The 20,846-nt window shown below is 38.4% G+C and overlaps 1 protein-coding gene across 2 annotated transcripts in view; it reads left to right on the top strand.

The window, feature by feature from the left end:
• Positions 1 to 20,846, top strand: part of LOC109479368 (thiamine-triphosphatase-like) — a 106,315-nt gene that overhangs the window by 50,569 nt on the left and 34,900 nt on the right. Inside the window, exon 2 of one of the 2 annotated variants that reach the window (XM_019781324.1) lies at positions 13,907 to 14,005. The exons of the other annotated variant lie outside the window; for it this stretch is intronic. Coding sequence (XP_019636883.1) covers positions 13,907 to 13,992 — 86 coding nt within the window. The 3' untranslated portion in view covers positions 13,993 to 14,005. The remainder of the gene's footprint in view (positions 1 to 13,906; positions 14,006 to 20,846) is intronic. 2 annotated transcript variants of the gene reach the window in all.

Genomic DNA, 20,846 nt, shown 5'->3' with positions numbered 1-20,846 from the left:
TTGATTGTAGAAAAGGTTGTGCCACGAGGGATTACAAGTAAGACAAAAAAATCACAACTCATAAAATTTGAACAGACTGTATCAAGCAGAGAGAGGCTAAAGATCACACTCAAATACTAACTTAATCAGACAATAGAATTACTTTATAAAACGTGGCATTTTTGAGATTCAATTGGTAGAATTTGTTGAACTATAAAAGATCATAAGCAAATAACAAACCATAAAAATAGAACAAGACTGCATCAAGCAACCAGAGGCTATCCCTTAACTACTAGTATATCCTTGACATTCAAACAGAATTTATTCTTGAACATATATCATTTCTTCCATTCTATTCTTCCATTCTATAGTTATATGGAATTTGATTGTAAGGAAGAACAAAGAAATAAATTTACAACTCATAGAAGTAGAAGAGACTGTATGAAACCGGTCGAATAGAGATAATCTCTTAACTGTATCCATGACTTTTAACTAAAAATTTAAGCAGAATATACTCTTGAAAATATAGAATTTTTTCCATTTTATTCTATATATATTACCGGTATATATAGTATTGGATTCTATAGTTGTATGGAATTTGATTGTCAAGAAGAACAAAGAAATTTACAACTCATAAAACTAGAAGAGACTGTGTCAAAGCCATTCGAGGGCAGATCATCTCCTAACTATATCCGTGAATATTAATATTGATTTTATTGAAAATATAGAAATTCTTCCATTCTGTTCTATAGTATTGTATTCTATTTGATTGTCAGCTAGAACAAAGAAATTTACAACTCGTAAAAGTAGACCAGACTGTATGAAGCTGGTCGAGGGAAGATCATAATATACTCTTGAAAATACAGAATTTCTTCCAGTTTTTCTTTTCTTCTATCATATAGTTGTATGGAGTTTGATTGTACAAAAAGATATTTACAACTCATAAAAGTAGAAGAGACCACATGAAGCCGTTCGAGGGCAGATCATCCCCTAAATGTGTCCGTGACTTTTAAGCAGAAAATACTCTTGAAAATATAGAATTTCTTCCATTCTATTCTATAGTGTTGCATTCTATAGTTGAATTTGATTGTAAGAAAGAACAAAAAGAAATTTACAACTCATAAAAGTAGAACAGACCGTATGAAGCCAGTTGAGGGCAGATCATAATATACTCTTGAAAATACGGAATTTCTTTTTCTATTCTTCCACCCTATAGTTGTATGGAGTTTGATTGTACAAAAATATATTTACAACTCATAAAAGTAGAAGAGACCGTACGAAGCCATTCGAGGGCAGATCATCTCCTAAATGTGTCCGTGACTTAATCACACAATAGAATTACGAGGCGGCAGTGATTTTTGACACGCAGATGGATCGCGTCTGCACATGTTTATTTTATACCCCGCACATCTCGAACCCGAACGGTGCAGGCCTATAGCTTATTAGCAGTCATACAGCCATAGGTTTAATGGGCCTCCACGTAATTTACTGTAGAAGGCGAGAAAGTCACTAGAGAATGACAGGGAAAGTTAGTTGGTTTGGAAATAATAGCCTTTGTGCATGCCGAAGTGAGATCGGGAGAGGATGGTCTGGGTCCCTGTAGACGCGTAATTTATGTCTTGTTTGTGATTAGTTCAGTCTTTTAGATGATGTCTCGCCCTGAAGTGACAGGAGTGGAGCTAACTTCTATTAAAACCATGCATCAGAACTTTTAGAGGTGTGAGGATGGGGACCAACAGTAAAGACTTGATCATGATGATTCCTGATTTATTCAAGTACAAACTTTTATGAATTTGCTTTTGGATTTTATAAGCCTTTTGTGACAGAGGGATGGCGAAGAGTCTTGTTACCAGGAAATTGCAATGGAAAATTAGCAGTATTTCTTTTTTCTTTACATTCGGATTGTTACTGTGTAATTTTTTTACTTCTAGGATTTCTTAACAACTACAGCTAACATCTTAAATATTGAAATATTGGCAGAGTTCGAAGTATTAATAGATAGAATGTAAAAAATGACCAGACGATTGTATTTTAAGATATGAGCAGTATTTCTTTTTTCTTTACATTCGGATTGTTACTGTATAATTTTTTTTCACTTCTGCTAGTATCTCTAAACAACTACAGCTATCATCTAAAATACTGGCAGATTTTGAAGCAGTAATACTTAAATATAAATGATGTCCAGACTATTTTAAGATATGATTTGTATTTCTTTCTTCTTTACATTCTGACTGTTTTTCTTCTTTTGGTAACTCTTTGTGGATACTGCAATAACTTAAGAAAATGAAATAATTTAATTGAAAATGACATTTAAACATCAACACATGTAGCTAAAAGATCCTTTGACAATTGTATTTTTTGTTGTACTTAGTGTTGGAATAACTTTTGGTATGTGTTAATAACTTCTGAATATTTGCTTCAGAAGCTAATAGTTTTTAGGAATAAATGGTAAAAATTTCAAATTCAGTATTTAACATGTTTGTGGAAGCTATAAATTGGAATTTTTGTCTGCAAAAGTTTGTTTTAATGATAACGATATTTTACCTCTTATGGATCACACAAAAACAATGGAAAAATCTCAAATTCAGTCTCTAACAAGTGGGAAAACATGTACGTGGAATTTTTGTCGAAAGTTCGCTCTAATGATAACAATATTTTACTTTTAATGGATCGCACAAAAACAGGTGATTGGTTTATTAGAATATTTGCTTCAGAAGGTAATGGTTTTGAGGAATAAATGCGAAAAATTTCAAATTCAGTCTGAATTTTTGCCAAAAAGCTTTTGGAATTTTTTGTCAAAACTTTGTTTTAATGATAACGATATTTTACTTTTAATGGATCGCACGAAAACAGGAAGTATTGTTGAGGTCATGTGTGGATTTCTCAGCAGGGATAGTCCGTGCAATTACAAAGGAATCGCAGACAGAGGTTGTAAAGTTTGCGAATTTGCGCAGAAAAGTAGATCCTCGCATCGTGTCCTAAATCTGCCGAAGAAATCAGCAGGGAGAAGGTCTTAGCTTAACTGCCTATTATCAAATCTTACTTATAGCGTCTACATGTAGCTCTGCGTTTCTCTTTAATGGTGCAATTAGGCAGGACCAAGTCTGTTGCATGGTTACGAAGAAGATGGTTGAAAAAAAATAGAAAATTGAGTTTAGAAAACCATAAATTAAACTGTTAATTACGACCTTACTTCCATATACAATGAGACAAATCCCACCAATAACAATTTTACATATTAAACTCTACATATTTCATGGAAAAAAAAAAGAAGATGGTTGATTATGTTGTTTTTTTTCTGTCATGTTTTTCTTTTTTTTCTGTCATCTTTTTGCACTGGCACCTATTATCAAATCTTACTTATAGCATCTAGCTCTGCATTTCTCTTTAATGGCACAATTAGGCAGGACCAAGTCTGTTTATTGGTTGTGAAGAAGATGGTTAAATGTGTTTTTAATTTTTTTATTTTTTCTGTCACCTTTTTGTACTGACACCTGTTATCAAATCTTACTTATAACATCTAGCTCTGTTTCTCTTTTACAATTAGGCCTGACCAAGTCTGTTGCATGGTTACGAAGAAGATGGTTGATTGTGTTTTTCTTCTTTTTTTCTGTCATATTTTTGTTAAGGTGCCCTGCTGTCAAAACTGTCAAAACAAGGAGACCAAACTCAGGGGACTGATAAAATCCTGTCTATATGAACAGGTGGTCATTATAGACAGGGTTCTTGTCAATGGGAAAATCATCTAATTAAGCCCGGCTACCAAAAAGTGGTCAGGTGGACCTTATGTAGAGGTGGTCACTTGTACAGGTTTGACTGTAGTCCTATGTTAGTCACTGAGTCATTTGGGTTGTAAAAACTAAGCCTTTTCCTCAGCTAGACAGCCGAATTTTGCAGGATATGTACAAGACTATCGCAAGAATACATTCACTTATTTGCATATCAATCAATGGTTAGTGCTTATAAACCTGCATTTCTCCTCTGGTCTCTCAGTCACTGATAAAAGCTTAAGATACTAGCTAAAACGTCTGACCGTTTCCAAAATCATATCCAGTTGCTTAAGTAACTATTTTTATGGCGTATCTTAATTACCTGGATGTCTTACCTTCATCGACATGAGAATACATTCAGTTTGCAATCATACAATGATCACACAACTTGGCCCTCACACAGGGGTATTATAATTATAACCACAGTTAAATCTAACCACAGATGTTTAATGAAGGTTGTTTATGCGGTGCAGTATTGTATGAGATTCAGATGACAGAGCTAGACGATAAGACCGCGGCGTGTTATTGTAGATAGTTACATCTTTGATTGGTCAAGCTCGACTGACCGTGATTGTGATCGCTCGTATGATATCTAACAGGGCTGGAAATACCATCAGCAGATGCTAGTAAACTATAGCCTGGTTACCAAACCTATTATAGCTCCAGAGTCCTACATCCTCTCCGCAAATAGGTAGGACTCGGGAGCTATAATAGGTTTGGTAACCAGGCTAAGTAAACTAGAAAGGTAACATTTGCAAAGCATCACGTTTATCTTTGCATATGGTCTGCTCTGTTAATTATTACTCAAACACATTCATATATATGGTGAGAGGAGTCTAAATCCCTCCTATTATAAAATTGCAACATTATGTAACCCAACACTGGAGTTATGTAACCGTGGCGATTGACAGTCTGGTCATTGACTAGGTCAGAGGTCAGTGTTTGGAGAAGAAGAAGAAGATGAAACATAGCAAAAACAATATGTTTTTCTTTGGTAAAGATAATTACCTAAGTGAAAAACAGAAGTGTTGCTTATCTGTGTTTCTGCCTAGTGTTGCCAGCATAACTTAAGAAGCTATATATGGATGGATTGTGATATTTGTATTGTGGGTTGGTCTTGGTAAATATAGTTCAAGGCCTCTTTGTTGGAACTATGCAGGTGTGTTTCAGATATCTTACCTGCACCTAACCTTAACCAGTCCATGTACCTGATACATCATCATCATCATGTACCTGATACAAGTGGATGTATATTTTTGTTCACTGTACTAGACAATAAACTGGATAGTGAGTATGTGTGTACTAATTGTTACCACCTCTGATGAAATATGGAAGAAAGAGTTAATGGTTTCTTAACAGTTACATGTACATGTATTAGTACTTCATCGTACCTGTGTAGGTATGCAGTAAAAAATGATGTTTCAAGCCCTGACTAATGTCAATAACAAGTCATCTTCAACACATGGATGCACTAATTTTTTCATAATGAGATTTTATAAGTGCCATAATGTTCGGATTACAATTTTCATCGTCCCGCCATAAAAAAAAGAAAATTTTAAAACAGATTCCTTTCAAGGATTTATCCGCGCTTCGTAAAATTTGCTACATTTGTGACGAAAGTTAGTCACGCAGTAAAAACTAAAACCCTTGTCTAAATTGCCGTGTGCAGTTGTGAGCACCTTGCATATGCTTTAGGTTAGGACTAATGCAAGTCTGGACTTAAATTCTTCATTTTCCAGCGCAAATTTTTGGCTATTAAAGTTTTCCCTTAGTTAGAACAAAAAGGGGAATGTGATATTTTTTTTTGTATGTCTGTAACTAGTTCCAGACCTTCAGTTTTTCTTGGACTTGAACCTTTTTAAAAATTTTTTTCACCACAAATCAAGGCTCATGGGAGCCACTAAAATGTTTTGGGTTACTGTACAGCCAGTGAGGACAAATGTTTGTTGACATTAGACTTAAAAAGTTTAAGGTTGTTGTACCCATGTAGGAAACACCTAAACATTTTTTCAAGTCCAGAACTAGTTCCAGCGAACCGGTACACGCGGCACTAGTAAAACCCCAGTCTTGATTGCCGTGTGCGGTTGCACGCACCTTGCGTATGGTCGCTCTGACCGGTAGTTTTTCGCCAGGCAGCCGGGCGCTCGCCCCCCAATATCAGTGCAGCGATGCGACCAGCCCTGCCTGCTGTATTATATCACAGCGTCATAATTTTCCCTTCTTGGGTGGCTGGTGCATTGATCGGGGCCGGCACAGGTGTGGCAAAGGCACGCCACTTCTCTGGGAAAATTGAACGGGGGAGTGGTCATCCGAGGGTGTGAGAGGGGGTTCCAGGTCAACCAGATTCTCCCAAGGCCACATAGACCTGATTTTGTTTACGACACCTAATTTTCATTGCCCCGCTGTAAAAAAAAAAGCCAACTTACAGATTCCTTTTGAAGATTCAAGAAATATCGAATCGGGATGTGGTCATCCGAGGGTATGAGAGGGGGTTCCAGATCAACCAGATTCTCCCAAGGGTTCATAATGAGAAAAGTGCCATAATGCCCAGACTACAATTTTCATTGCCCCACTGTAAAAAAAGAAAAAAATGTACCTTTCAAAGATTCAAGGAAAATTGCATGGGGGAGTGGTCATCTGAGGCTGTGAGAGGGGGTTCTAAGACTATTGTTCGTAATGAAAAAAGTGCCATAATGCCCAGACTACAACTTTCATTGCCCCACTGAAAAAAAAAATTGAATGGGGGCGTGGTCATTTGAGGCTGTGAGAGGGGGTTCCCAGTCAACCAGATTCTTCTTAGGATGCTACACACAAATCTGAACGGTCACTATTTCATACAGAGAAACAATAAAAACTCCCTTCGAATTCCCTTCTTGTCAAACTTGTTTTATACCCTTGTCTAATCATGTGTGAACAGAATGCCCTGCCGTCAACCCTTTGCACAAGTGTTCCACTCATATATGCCATTGTCAAATATGATTTTGAATATTGTATACTAGTATGTTACTTTTCAAGGTACCACATGTCCTTTTGTGAATTATTAATTGCAATAACACAAATGGACAGTCGGTAGAAAGCACTGTGCCCTAGCTACATGTCATCCCTTTGCATAAGTGTTCCACTCATATGCCATTGTCAATTTGAATACTAGTATTGTAATTGTAAAATATGATTTTGAATATTGTATATGTTAGTTTTAAAGGCACCACATGTCCTTTTGTGAATTATTAATTGCAAATACTAACAGAAATGGACACTCTGTGTCGAACTTGCGACCCGGAGTTGGAAAAGTTTGCTTTTAGACTAATCTGTATAAAATCTAGTTGCGGTACAAAGCTGGACATCCGGCATTCCATCACCCGAGATGTCTTGATTCCGGCAGTCGTATGTGACAGAGCAGGAGGACATCTGAAGGGGAGACTTAGCGGAATATGGAAGTACTCAAGTCTCGTTGATCCGGCCCCGGTTTAAAAAAAAAATCTAAGTGCGTCCGAAACTTCTGTTGTCCCTGTTACGGGTGTTTTGGTTGATGGACGGGTGAGGAAGGAGTATTAGTCATCGCTGGCCACCTTTTTGTACAAGTAGTGGCATGTATATATTATAAGGCCTAGGAAAACAAAATGATGTGTTTCCTGTTTCCCGACCGACCATAGAAAAAACTGCCGACCTTAGCTATAGCCTTTTATGTTGGTGGACCCCTGCAAGGGACATCAATTTTTCGAGCTGATCAACCTTTTCTAGCTCCATGATCCGACACCTGAGTGATGAAATGTTGTACAATATTGGTTTTCCTCCAACATTGACATTGAAAATATAAGTGTCCTCATGCAAGTTTCACTTTGTTAAACTGTATTGTATGAGACTTAGTTGTATCACTAAAGATTGCCAAAGTCCAAAAAAAAAAGGAAAAAATAATAATTGCTAACTTTTTCAGGACTGAAACTATAGGAAACACAACATTTTTTATAGGCCTTAGTTAACACCTTTTGTAAACCAGAGCTAGAAAAGGTTGCTCAGCTTGAAAAATTTATGCAGGGGTCCACACATACACACAAAAAGACTAGGGTCGGCAGTTTTTTGTAGAGTCGGTCGGGAAACAGGAAACACAACATTTTTTTTTCTAGGCCTTATATACATGCCACTACTTGTACAAAAGGTGGCCGGGGATGTAAACCTGGGTTCCATTAGTGTTGTCTGAGCCTAACTCCCGACCTGCAGGTGTGTTCCTGCACACATTACCTGGGCAGGTGGGGTCGGCACAGCCCTGTTTGGTCCATCAGGCCAAAAAAAAAATGTTTTGTTTCCTGTTTCGTCCTGAAAAAGTTAGGGTCGGTATGTAGGGATTATCTTTTTTGTCTTTGTCTATCAGGCCAAGGAAAAAAATGTTGTGTTTCCTATTTCAGTCCTGAAAAAATTAGGGTCGGTAGGGTTTTTTTTTATTAAACTTTGACGATCGGTAGGTTTTTGTTTATTAAACTTTATCATCAATCTCTAGTGATCCAACTTATACAATTTAACATACTAAAACTTGCATCAGGGCACTTATATTTTCGATGTCAATGTTAGAAAACTGTACAATGTTACACAATCAAATATGGAATCTAGGGTCGGTCGTGAAACAGGAAACACAACATTTTTTTCCCTAGGCCAGAGCAGGTTGGGTCGTTGGTGCCAGGTCCTTTACCCCCCATTTTGTCCAGCACTTCCACGTTCTGACAGGGAAGAAGAGTGAGGGAGCCGACGTTCTAAAAAAGGCTAGAGTCGGTAGTTTTTTCTAGGGTCAGTCGTGAAACAGGGAACACAACATTTTTTTCCTAGGCCTGAGCAGGTGTGGTCGTCAATACCTGGTCCTTTACCCCTCATTTTGTCCAGCACTTCCCCGTCCTGACAGGGAAGAAGAGTGAGGGAAGCCGGCATTGCAATTAACATCGGGACCCGCGCGCATCCCTCCTTCCGTAATTTGCGACATCGGGGGCCGTATGCGCGTTGGTGTCCGTCGTTATTTATGCCCGGCCCGCTCCGCTCATTTTACCCGGCATCTCATTCCGGTCATAAGAAGAAGCGGAGGAGAAGTTTTTGATTGCTGAATCCAATCTTGGGGGCAAGCCGTGGGCACACAATTGACTTGGGGTCCTGCCGGCGCATCTCCCCCTCCATAATTATTAATGCCCGGCCCATTCTCTCCCATTTTCTCATTGCCTCTAATGAGGCTGTTGCTGGGTGACTCAGGCTCACCCCCCACCCTTGCCCTTCCCTCCTCGTAAGATGCCTAAATGAATTGCGGACAATTCCGCGGCTTATTCCCATGCACCACTTGGCCTTGCCTCTTGATTGAAGTATTCATCATAAGTGATGAGCATGTCAAACAAGAATTTGGAACGGTTAAATGGGAAAGTTTTGGGCCAGGCCGTGTGAATCCCCTACGCGATGCCCGCCCGGCCCTAATGCATATTGGACATCGCTGATTAAAATGGAGATAAGGCAAAGCGCTGTGGAAGATTCCGATACCACTGGACATGAAATAATGGCAGACGCTTCTTCTAATTCTCTGCCATATCGCTTATGAAAAATGGCCCCAGCTCGGGGAGACATTACATCGCTACGGTAACTGATAACAATGAAGTTTTACTTCCCTGGGGTCAGTTATGAGCGTGCCCCGCTCACTGGCGGCATTAGCGGGGATCTTTTTTGTGCTTTCTGGTGATCGCCCTGGCCTTGCCGTGCCTCCGCCATGCGTGCTTATGGACATTTGGCGAATGAAAGTAACCAAAAGTTAATGCAGAAGTCATCAGCGGCCCGGTCCAAGCGGGAGACGTTACAAACAAAACCGATCTGACAGCGCGGCTCTACTTTGGCCGTGAGTTATGGCGGAGGCTCGCGCGCCGGCCGAACTGAGGATTTCACTTCCAAGTGCGGTCTTAAAGTCGGGATGGAAACTCGCAAGCGGCCCGCCGGCGTTTACAGCAGCTATTTTTGTCCTTTCTGCTAGGAAGTTTTTGATAATCTCCTGTCTAATGGTCTCTCTTTCTAATGTGGTGCATCAAATCTCTTTCTTTCCAGATTATCGTAAAAAGCATTTAAGAAGTACACACATGTATTTGGCTGTTTCTGTCTTCTGACTGAAGGCATGAGATTTAAGAAAGCTAGTGAGTGTGTTTACTGAGTATTTACTAAAAGTGGGTATTAATCAACATCAGCTATCCTGAGATTAGAGGGAAGGCAGTTTGCAGCGGCCTGACTTTTACAGGCAAACCAAAGAAATAAAGGCATTTGAATATGTTTTGATAATAATAATAATAAGAAATATTTGGCTGTTTCTGTTTCTGAATCGCTTCATATTTTTTGACAAAATCTGACAACCAACAAGTCAAATTGTTGTGGCCTTAGCTATTGGTATTTTTTTTTTTTTAATTCTATACTTGCCCCTGTGTCATTTTTATGTTTACTGAAGGACTTAACATATTGTTTTGCTACGTTTCCTCTTCTTCTTCTTCTGACCTCTGACCTGGCCAATGACCTGATTTGTTGACGTCTCACCATGGTAACTGTTGTTGGGTTACATGATGTTGCAATTTTATCAGTAGGAGGGATTTATACTCCTGTCTGACCATATATTATAATGAATGTATTTGAGTAAGAATTAACAGAGCAGACAATATGCGAAGGTAAACATTATTATTACCTTTCTAGTTTTAAATTGTTCATTAAACCTACATATGCTACCGAGTGCTGAATGTAAAGTCTCTGTGTTAGCTCACTGCTCTCACTACTTTTTTTTTTATACTCCAAACGACAAGTTCTTTCCCTGCCCCCGTGTCACCCTAAGAGTTCTTAATTCCCCTTGATAAAGTGCGGGCGTCCCGAGGCCAACTCATCATAACGAAGCCTCGCCTGATCAAAATTAACGACCCGGCCGATTGTGACCAGTGCTGTCTGCCATGTCAGGGAGGCCGTAGTGCCGTTCTCTGCGACTAACTACTTGCTCCCCTTGTTACAGCATCATCTATCATAACTACGGAGGATTCCAATTAATCAGACCTCTTGTTCCAGAGAATGCCCAGTCTCAACCTTCTTGGTAGAATTATACAAACTCAAAATGAGAATTACAGCTTAACATAAACTTTATTGCACAACAGTTGTACAAGGTACAGTGTGCTAGCATGAAAGTTCAATTGAGAGTTGGCATAAGTACATTATGGGACAATATTGTACATGTAGCTTACTTCATTCAAGTTGTTTGATGCAGCACAACAAAAAGGCAAGTTAAATCAAGGTCCTTACTGGATTGAGGGTAATATGTACATGTACGTTGGTAGTAATCATAGTAAAATGATGAACTTTATTCCAACACAAGGATTACACAGAGATCAAAATTTTCGCCTTCATCAGGATAGTTAATGACCAATTACTTTGAAATGTAATCTCGCGAGAGAAAACTTGAAATGCATCAGTCACTATACAGAAGTATAAATTTTATTGCACAACAGTTGTACAAGGTAGTGCAATGTGTTAGCATCAATGAAAGTTCATCTGAGTTAGTGTATGTACATCGTGGGACAATTTAACTGTTCTCAAACTAAAGAAATTGTAGCTTACATCATTCAAGTTTAGATGTTCGATGCAGCACAACGAAAAGGCAAGTTAAGTCAAGGTCCATACTGGATCGAGGGTATGTTAGGACCCAAGTGTGAATTTATCACTTTAGGTTATTGATGAAAATTCGTATTAAGGCTTAACGGCTTAAGCCTGGCAGCATCACAATTTGTCAGTAAGACTGACTGATATTTCAGATGGTTTAAACCCATAGATGATACCACACAAACTTGAGCTGAAGAACACAAGAAAATTGTTACTCAAACAACGGTGGATAGATTTTGAAAACTAACAGATGTTTCAAGTAGCATCCACTACTTTTCTTTATATAGTGACTAATAAATCTGTAGTAATCAGGTATTCATCAAAAAACTATAAATTGATATGTAAATTTAAGACAATCCATAGGGAAAAAAATTAAGACAAAGTATTTTGCTTATTAGCTAAATTAGCTAAAACAGGGTTGATATCACTTTCTTTCTCCTTTCCTTTCATCTTGTCCATTCTGCAAGTTTATACTTTGACAAAATGTGTGTGGGAACCGAGGAAGTGAGTTGGAATGGCCCAAAATCTTTTCATAGATCTCAACTTATATTTCCAAAGGAACAATAGGTCATGTGTGATGCCACCAGAGCCATGTTATGAGATTGCATTTTGATGATTAATATGATTTAATTGATTCATTTATTGACTCGTAGTTATCAATACGCCATCTCCTACAATAAGCGCTTGAGCAATCCCCTTATTACATTATTGGAAGAAAGGTTAATATCGGGTGATTTTAATCAGCCTCTGATTTTATTGCGGATCATATTATCATATCAATATGACAGCTGGTATGAGCAAATTAAGAAACACATACAGATTTTTACCCTCGTAAGATATACGAGATTAAAACTATGCATTAACTAGTACCATGTATGTTGTAGAATATAGTATAATGCTAGACGTAGATATAGTCTCACATACCACTGTATTTTCTTTCTTATGTTGTTTGTCTGTTTGTAACTACAATTAGCCCTCGGGCAAGTATTTGCAATAAACTTTCTCTTAAGTTCCTGTATGGGATAACAAGTTTAGATAGATGACAAGGTAGTTTTCTTGAGCTAATATCGAAGTTAGAAGAAGTCAAGAACTTATAATATTTATTGTTGACGTGTGTTCTGGGTCTGAAAAACGTATTAGCTGGCATTAAGTTGTAAAAACAAAGCAATCTCTGCGTAGTTTTCTCAGCTGCATGTTATCGTTCTTCGAACGTTTGACTGTAGAATATGTTTTACGATGGCAACAAACTCTGCGATTTGAGGGTGGAACGTTTTTTGAGTCCTGGGAGGGAAGACCGGAACATTTGTCAAGTTTTGTTTTGATTACAGAAGCGACAAGATCGGGTAATCTATATGTGCAGCCCCTGGACTTTAATTTTGGCGCAGACCTTGCCTTAATTTGCCCTCAACCGAAGTGTGGCGGGCGCTCGCAGTGTCATATTGATTGCGATAGTCCCGTTCTCCGGGGAAATAAAAAACTTGCGATATGGAACAAATTATGTCATTCTTAATGGGTGTTTTGATGGTCAGGACCGATGGAGAGGTCCAAAGGTGACGGTAGGGGAACCCAAGTGTTACCGAACTCTGGCCGGGGCATAAAAACACACACGCGCCATCAAGCCCTGTAAAATTAAAGTTTCCATCCCCGCTTTATTGGACAAAGTTTGATGACCACTTTTTTTGTGGACGATATGTCGGATGTCCAGTGGGACAGAAGTGGCCTGTATGTATGAATCACGATTAATGCTGAGAAGTCGTGTTTAGGTCTAAGGATGACCATATATTTTGATCTTTCTATGGGAAGGTAACTAAGAGTAAGTTCTTGTAGTTGTTATATTACATTTCTATTACATTTTGTACAGATTTGTACTTTTTTTGGAGTGATGTCGGATGTCCAGTGGGACAGAAGTGGCCTGTACATATGAGTCACAATTAATGCTGAGAAGTCCAGTTTAGTAGTAGTGATGACCATATGTTTGATCAACTTATGGGAAGGTAATTAGTTAGTTCTAGTTGTTGTATTACATTTATATTACATTTGTATGAATTTTTTTTTTTTTTAGTTATGGCCAAGTTGATCTTATGTTGAGTCAGTCTTAATTTTAGTTTGCGCAAGTTATTTCCAACTTTCTGCCTAACCCCATATCCTATACAAGTTTGGTATCAATTAGCAGGCAGAAGATTAAGTACTAGTAATTAGTCTTTTTGTGGGATTAGTGTGGTGCAATTGAATATGACATGATTTTTGCACCCTGCTTTCCTTATGCAACTTTTTTCTTGTGTTTCTCTTTTGTTTTTTAAATTGAAATGCACCTGTATGCCTTTTTCTTAATATGACTTCTTTCCTTGTTTTATTTTTTCCTTATTATGCAACTTTTTTTCTTGTGTTTCTCTTTTTTTGTTTAAATTGTAAAGCAGCTGTAAGCCTTTTTCTTGATATGATTTCTTTCCTTGTTTTTATTTTTACCAAAGCTTTGTTTTTTGTTTTTCTGTACCCAAGCATGTTCTTGTTTTCGGCAGAGTTTGGGAACCTGGAGGCTGCCCTGTCTGTCCCTGTTCTCCCTCCTGATTGGCTACAGGCAGAACTGGAAGCAGCCAATCACTGATCAGTATTCAAGAGTAAGTAGCCGTGCCAAAGGAGTAGTCCATTCCGTCCCATCATGCTTCACTGCTTCCTGTCTTGTCTCTGTCTTGTGTTCTTTAGTTTTTCCAAGGACACTATACAGAATAATGTCCTTGGTTCGTCTGTTGCTGTTTTTTCTTCTCTCTTTCTAAACGACATCCTTTTCTTTCACATCAGTCAGAGTTCCTTGTCTGGGGACCATCTCAAAGCTCCATATCTTCCACCTGACAACATCAGTTTTCCAGAAATGTCTCTTGTCTTACTGCTTCATGATCATGAGCCTTGTGCTTGTGTGTTTGTCAGTATTTTGTATTTTGCTGATGTCATCAACTGTTGCGATGTCATTGATGTTCCTAGTTTAGAAAACTATTATCTTTAACCAGAAGTGGTATTCTTAGATCTAGACTATCTTGTCTTAAAGTCTATAGCAGTCATATGTATTGAGAAACAACAACGTAACTTCAGATTTGACTGACCAGTTGTCTTGATCCAACGTAATGAATTGTCTTTTAACTCACTAACAAAGAAAAAAAAGATCAGAAATTGTTTTACATAAATTTCCCCACAATGTTTTACCAGTTTGCAATGATAGACAAACATCCAAAAGAAACAAGTTTTAACAATGAAACAGGTTGTTGACTTTTTCTGGCCCAGATTAGAGCACTACAAGACAGAGAGATATCTATCTGTTCTTGATCTGTTCCATCTTAATACAGTGTAAAAAGAAAGATGTTGCTTTCCCTCAGTGACCAGTTGGACATAATGAGGCTACAGTGATCAATGATGTCACTGCCTTCAGGACAATCATCGAATGATGGATAACGATAATGGACCTAAATGTTTCTCAGGCCACCATTATTCCTAATGTTTCTGGATGCGATTGGCCAATTGCAGGGCTATAACTTGCGATAAAACCCCCTCTGCGAAAGGAGAGTTCCGCAAACCCCATGTGGAGCCTTTGTTTGTAATAACAAAAGGTAGGAGGACCTTATGTCAGGTCAATAGTCAGTGGCCGTAGCTTTGTTTTCAGTTCATTCCGGTCCTCAAATTAAAGCTATCAGTCATCTCATACATTGACATATGAAAGGGGCAACAATGTATTACTAGAAAAGGTATGAGTGTAATTGTAGTAAATCCAACTTACGGAACTGTTGATTCAGATGGAATATCTGATTTTGTAAATCATACCTTAATATTTATAGTAACACTTACAGGCTATTTCTAAAGACTAAGTTTTGGTACCTTGTAGAAGACTGTTTCTTTTGTGTATTTGTCTTTGGATTGGGTAAACAAACAGTTCTGCTGCAGTACAAAGGGCAACTGCCAGGAAGCTCATAATTGACCCTGACCTTCGTCTTCCCAAGACCTACCCATATACCGACTATCATCACAATCCATTAAGTCCTTCTTAAGTTATGCTTACCACAAATATGCGGAAACTCAGACATACACACGTGCATACACGTACACACAGACAGACAGACACGCACACATACAAACCAAAACAATACCTCCATTTTTCACGGAGGTAATAAACAGGTTTCCAGGCCAGCATGACAAAGTGGTGGTGAAGCTCCCTCTAGGCTGCCCCGAACAACCAGGACGTGAATAAAACAATGTTCGGGGACATGCAGGGCACCATGTGGCAGTGTCACTACACATCCGTCAACAACCCTGGAGCAAGCCAAGATGTGTCCAGGGGGAAAACCAGAGGGCACGTGAACTAGATCTGGGTTCCTCTTGCAGTGGTAGAAATGCTTTTTTTCTGTGTACTGTAATACTGCAGAATGTCACAGTATTGTTCTGCAATTTAGAAATACTTTCTGCAAATACACAATTAAATGCCCGGACCTAAACCCATGGCATATACAAAATGCAAAATTACTATATTATAGCCTCAGTAGTAAACACAAAAGCTCCTAAACCCCTAGACTGATTTTTTCAGTCTGCAAAGTTGCAGGTGTCTTAATTTCTCTTCTGCAATGTTGAAAACGTCTCTGCAGACTGCAGATGGGTATTTCTAACACTGACCATGATATGTCCAGGGGGAAAATCTGGGTTCTGCATATAGTATCTGCACTGGCTATACGTATTTACATTTCGTATTGTACTGTCTCATAATCAAGGCTAGCTTGAAAGTTTGTCTGAACTTGTATATGTACATGATGGCAATTTAACTGTTCTAAAACTCCAAAAATTGTAGCTTACATCATTCAAGTTCAGTTGTTCGATGCATTCCAACGAAAAGGCAATTTGAAAACCATGGTGCTGCATGCCATTTGCACTGGCTACACGTATTTGCATTTCGTATTACTGTGTCCCATAATTAAGGCAGGGGAAGTGCAGTGGTGTCACCCACATGTACATGTACATGTAGTTCAAACCAATCCTAATCTTGCAAATGGACAAAGGCATGTCGCGCTGTAGAAGCCAAGTTCTGACCTCCCTATTTGCATCTGAAGTATTACCTTGTCCAGTAATTAAGGTTAAAAGTGGAGTAGTGGGTGGTGGATCCATTGATACATATACTAGTACATTATACAACTTTTTTTTGCAGTTTTCATTCATTATTACTTTGTCCAATAATTACGGAATTGTAGGAAGGTCGTTAACTAATTGGCCCGATGTTGCAACTGCAGTATACGTACCTGTGTCAAATACAGCTTTTTTTGTACAGATGGTCAAGGACTAGGATAAAGTCCTCAATTTAACATTTTAATTTGATATGACTGTCCTTTAATTGTATCGGAAGTCTCTGTGTAGTGCTGTCACTGTTATGACTATGGACAACGACTTTTTTTGGCTGTCAATTCGAAAGGGTTAAGTCCTGAAGTCCAGATTTGCACTTGACGCTGTCCTTCCATAATTACTGGAGTGTAGGGATGGTTTTGAGCTGTGAAAGTCCAGTGCTGCCACTGTTGCTGTAATAGTTTTGTCAATTAAGGCAGCTTCATTCTACAAATGGATGCAAGGGCAGGCAGAGTGTTACGGCAGCCAAGTCCAGACTCTGCATTTGCATCAGATGATATCACGTTGTCACATAATTGAGGCCTAAAGCTGTGAAGTAAGTAGTATGTCCAGTGCTACTGACGTAACAGTGTAGTCCTATACTCCATATTTACATGTGACATAACCTCTTAGCAATCTATAGCTACACTTGCATTCAATATCACTTTATTGCATAGAATTTGGCACAAGAATTGACATAGATGTAAATATAATTGGTCCCTGGTCTGTCCATTGGTGTAATAATGATAGAGCAGGCTGAACCCTATGCATTTGCATTTGAAATCACTCCATAGCAGTTTACATTTGCATGTCATATTACTTTGCCCCTGAAAAAAAAGGTGACGCAAGTGACCATGTCCTGTTATACATACATAGTGCAGTCCAGAACCCCACATTTGCATTTACTTTTTAGGTAATCATAGCAATCTGCACTTGTATTTGATATTACTAGGACTGAGAGGCCATTATAAGAAGTGACGCAAGTCTAGATATGTCCAGGGCACAGTTTTGGACCCCACATTTGCGTATGACATTTCTTCGTAGCAATCTTCGTTTTGGATTTGGTATTACTTCGTACAAATATAGAGGCCATTATAAGGAGTGACGCAAGTCAGATATGTTCAGGGCACAGTCCTGGACCCCATACATGTATTTGCATATGACTTACTTCCTAGCAATCTGCGTTTGCATTTGATATTACTTCGCACTAAGATAGTGGCCATTAAAACGAGTGACGCAAGTCAGATATGTCCAGGTCACGTACATGCACAGATCTGGACCCCATATTTGCGTATGACTTACTTCGTAGCAATCTGCATTTGCATTTGATATTACTTCGCACTAAGATAGTGGCCATTAAAACGAGTGACGCAAGTGATATGTCCAGGGCACAGTTCTGGACACCACATTTGCGTTTGACTTACTTCGTTTGCTGCGTGAATCTGCGTTTGCATTTGATATTACTTCGTACTAACATACATGTGTATAGGCCATTATAACAAGTGACGCAAGTCAGATATGTCCAGGGCACAGTTCTGGACACCACATTTTTTTTTATTCATCAAAACATGAAAACATAACAAGGACAGTGTGGCGCTGCACTCAAGTTTACAACTTACATTAACAGCGCCACACAACAAAAAAGTACAATTAACATTTAAATATACAAAGTTGACATATCTGTGCGCCGTAGTCCCCACATTTGCGTATGACTTACTTCGTAGCAATCTGCGTTTGCATTAGATATTACAGCTACTACATGTAGCACAGAGACCATTATAACAAGTGATGTACATGTATATAAGTGATGTGACCATGGCACAGTTCTGAACTCCACAATTACATGTGACATTACTTAGTGGCAATCTACATTTGCATTTCATATTACGTGTATAATATGACTGAGAGGTGACCCAAGAAACATAGTGTAGTCCTAAACTCCATAATCACATGTGACAGTACATGTACTTCGTAGCAATCTACATTTGCATTTGCCATTACATGTACTTCATTCTAATATAGAGGCCATTACTATTAGTACGGGCAGTGTTGACCCCACAATTGCATGTGGCATTAGTTCATAGCAACCTACATTTGCATTTGATATTACTTCGTCCAATATAGAGGCCATTATAAGAGGTGACGCAAGTGACATAGTGTAATCCTGAACCCCATAATTACCTTCGCCAAGAAGGTTATGTTTTCAGGGGCGTTCGTGTATGTGTGTGTGTGTGTGTGTGTCTGTCTGTCTGTCTGTCTGTAAACACGATAACTTGAGAAGGCCTTAGATGGATTATCTTGATATTTGGTAGGTGGGTAGGTCTTGATGAGACCTCAAAATGATTAGATTTTGGACCCCCTAGCGGCTTGTTATGGTACTGCAGCTGAACTTCCGGTTTTGATATCTCATGATCTAGACATGCTATGGTGATGAAATTTAGATGGTAGGTAGCTCTTGTGCTGGGAAAGAAGTGACGTGAGTTTAGGCCCCCTAGCGGCTTGCTCTGGAACTGCAGGGATAAATTCTTGAAAATATTCAAAAGGGGATAACTCAAGAACCGGTTGACGGATCGTCGTGATTTTTGGTATGTAGGTAGCTTACGTAATGCTTGATATAATTATGTGACAATTATGCAAATATGGATGTAATTTGCATAATTTATGGGGAAATTCTATAAATCAGCTGCATTCCATGATAGGACAATTGAAGCTTGTGACATTGGTAATTGACAACGAGAGAAACACAAGAAGATGTTGATTATGTTAATAATGACTTAATTTGCATAATTAATGAGAAAATTTTATAATTATGTAATGAAAACTGCCTGGAATTTCATACTTGTGGTATTTGAAAGTTAAATTGAGGTGAACATCATTAAGCATAATTTATTCAAATCAGGACCTCATTTGCATAATTTATTAGGAAATGCTAGAATGCATTCTTTGTTAATATAAGACTGTCTTTTGGTTGAGATTATGATAAAATGATATAATTCATGAAAATTAGGTTCCTATCTCTTAAATCAGGGGGGAATAATCTAATCTAAACTTTGTCAGTCATAAAGATTAACATCATTTGGCGAAGGTATGAGATCGGGGAACTCTAGTTGTATGTGACATTAGTTCCTAGCAAATTTTGCATTTGATAATATGATATTACTTCATTCTAATATAGAAGCCATTACTAAGGGACATGTTCAGGGCAATGTTAGGCAGCACAATTGCATGTGGCATTAGTTCCTAGGACATTTGCATTTGATAAAACTTTGTTCTGATTTAGAGGCCACAAAGTGACATGTCCACTGGGCTATACTTTAATAGCACAGTGTTGAACCCCACAATTGCATGACATTTGCATTGACAGTCTACATTTGCATTTGACATTACATGTACATGTACTGTGGCCCAGTATAGAGGTAAATTGACATGTCCAGGGCTGTATGGTAATAGTTCAGACCTGAAGTCCACATTTACATGTGACATTACTTTGTGGCAATCTACATTTGCATTTAATATTATTGTGTCCCTGTATAGATGCAAAGTGACATGTCCAGGGCCATACCTTAATAGCGCAGTGTTGGACCTCACAATTGCATGTGGCATTAGTTCCCAATAAATATACATTTCCTTTTAATAAAACTTTGTCCTGATTTAGAGGCCACTAAGTGACATGTCGACTGGGCCATACTGCAATACTAGTGCAGACTAGAACCCATATTTATTTTAATAATCATTCAATATTACTGTGTCCAGATATAGAGTGACATGTCCAGGGCTATGCTTTAATAGCACAGTGTTGAACCCCACAATTGCATGACATTAGCAATCTACATTTGCATTTGACATTACATGTACATGTACTGTGGCCCAGTATAGAGGTAAATTGACATGTCCAGGGCTGTATGGTAATAGTTCAGACCTGAACTCCACATTTACATGTGACATTACTTTGCGGCAATCTACATTTGCATTTAATATTACTGTGTCCTGATATAGAGGCAAAGTGACATGTCCAGGGCCATACCTTAATAGCGCAGAGTTGGACCTCACAATTGCATGTGGCATTAGTTGCTGATAAATCTACATTTACTTTTGATAAAACTTTGTCCCAATTTAGAAGCCACTAAGTGACATGTCCAGGGCCATACTTTTAATATTGCAGACCTGAACCTCATATTCACTTAATCTAAATTTGCATTAGATTTTACCGTGTCCCAATATAGAGGCAAAGTGACATGTCCAGAGCCATTCTTTAATAGTGCAGTGTTGGACCCCACATGACATTACTTTATGGCAATCTACATTTGCATTTGATATTACAAAATGTAC

Source organism: Branchiostoma belcheri, unplaced genomic scaffold, assembly GCF_001625305.1.
Source record: "Branchiostoma belcheri isolate BF01 breed outbred unplaced genomic scaffold, Haploidv18h27 scaffold48, whole genome shotgun sequence".
Classification (NCBI taxonomy): domain Eukaryota; kingdom Metazoa; phylum Chordata; class Leptocardii; order Amphioxiformes; family Branchiostomatidae; genus Branchiostoma; species Branchiostoma belcheri.
This window is presented reverse-complemented; position numbering and strand designations above follow the sequence as displayed.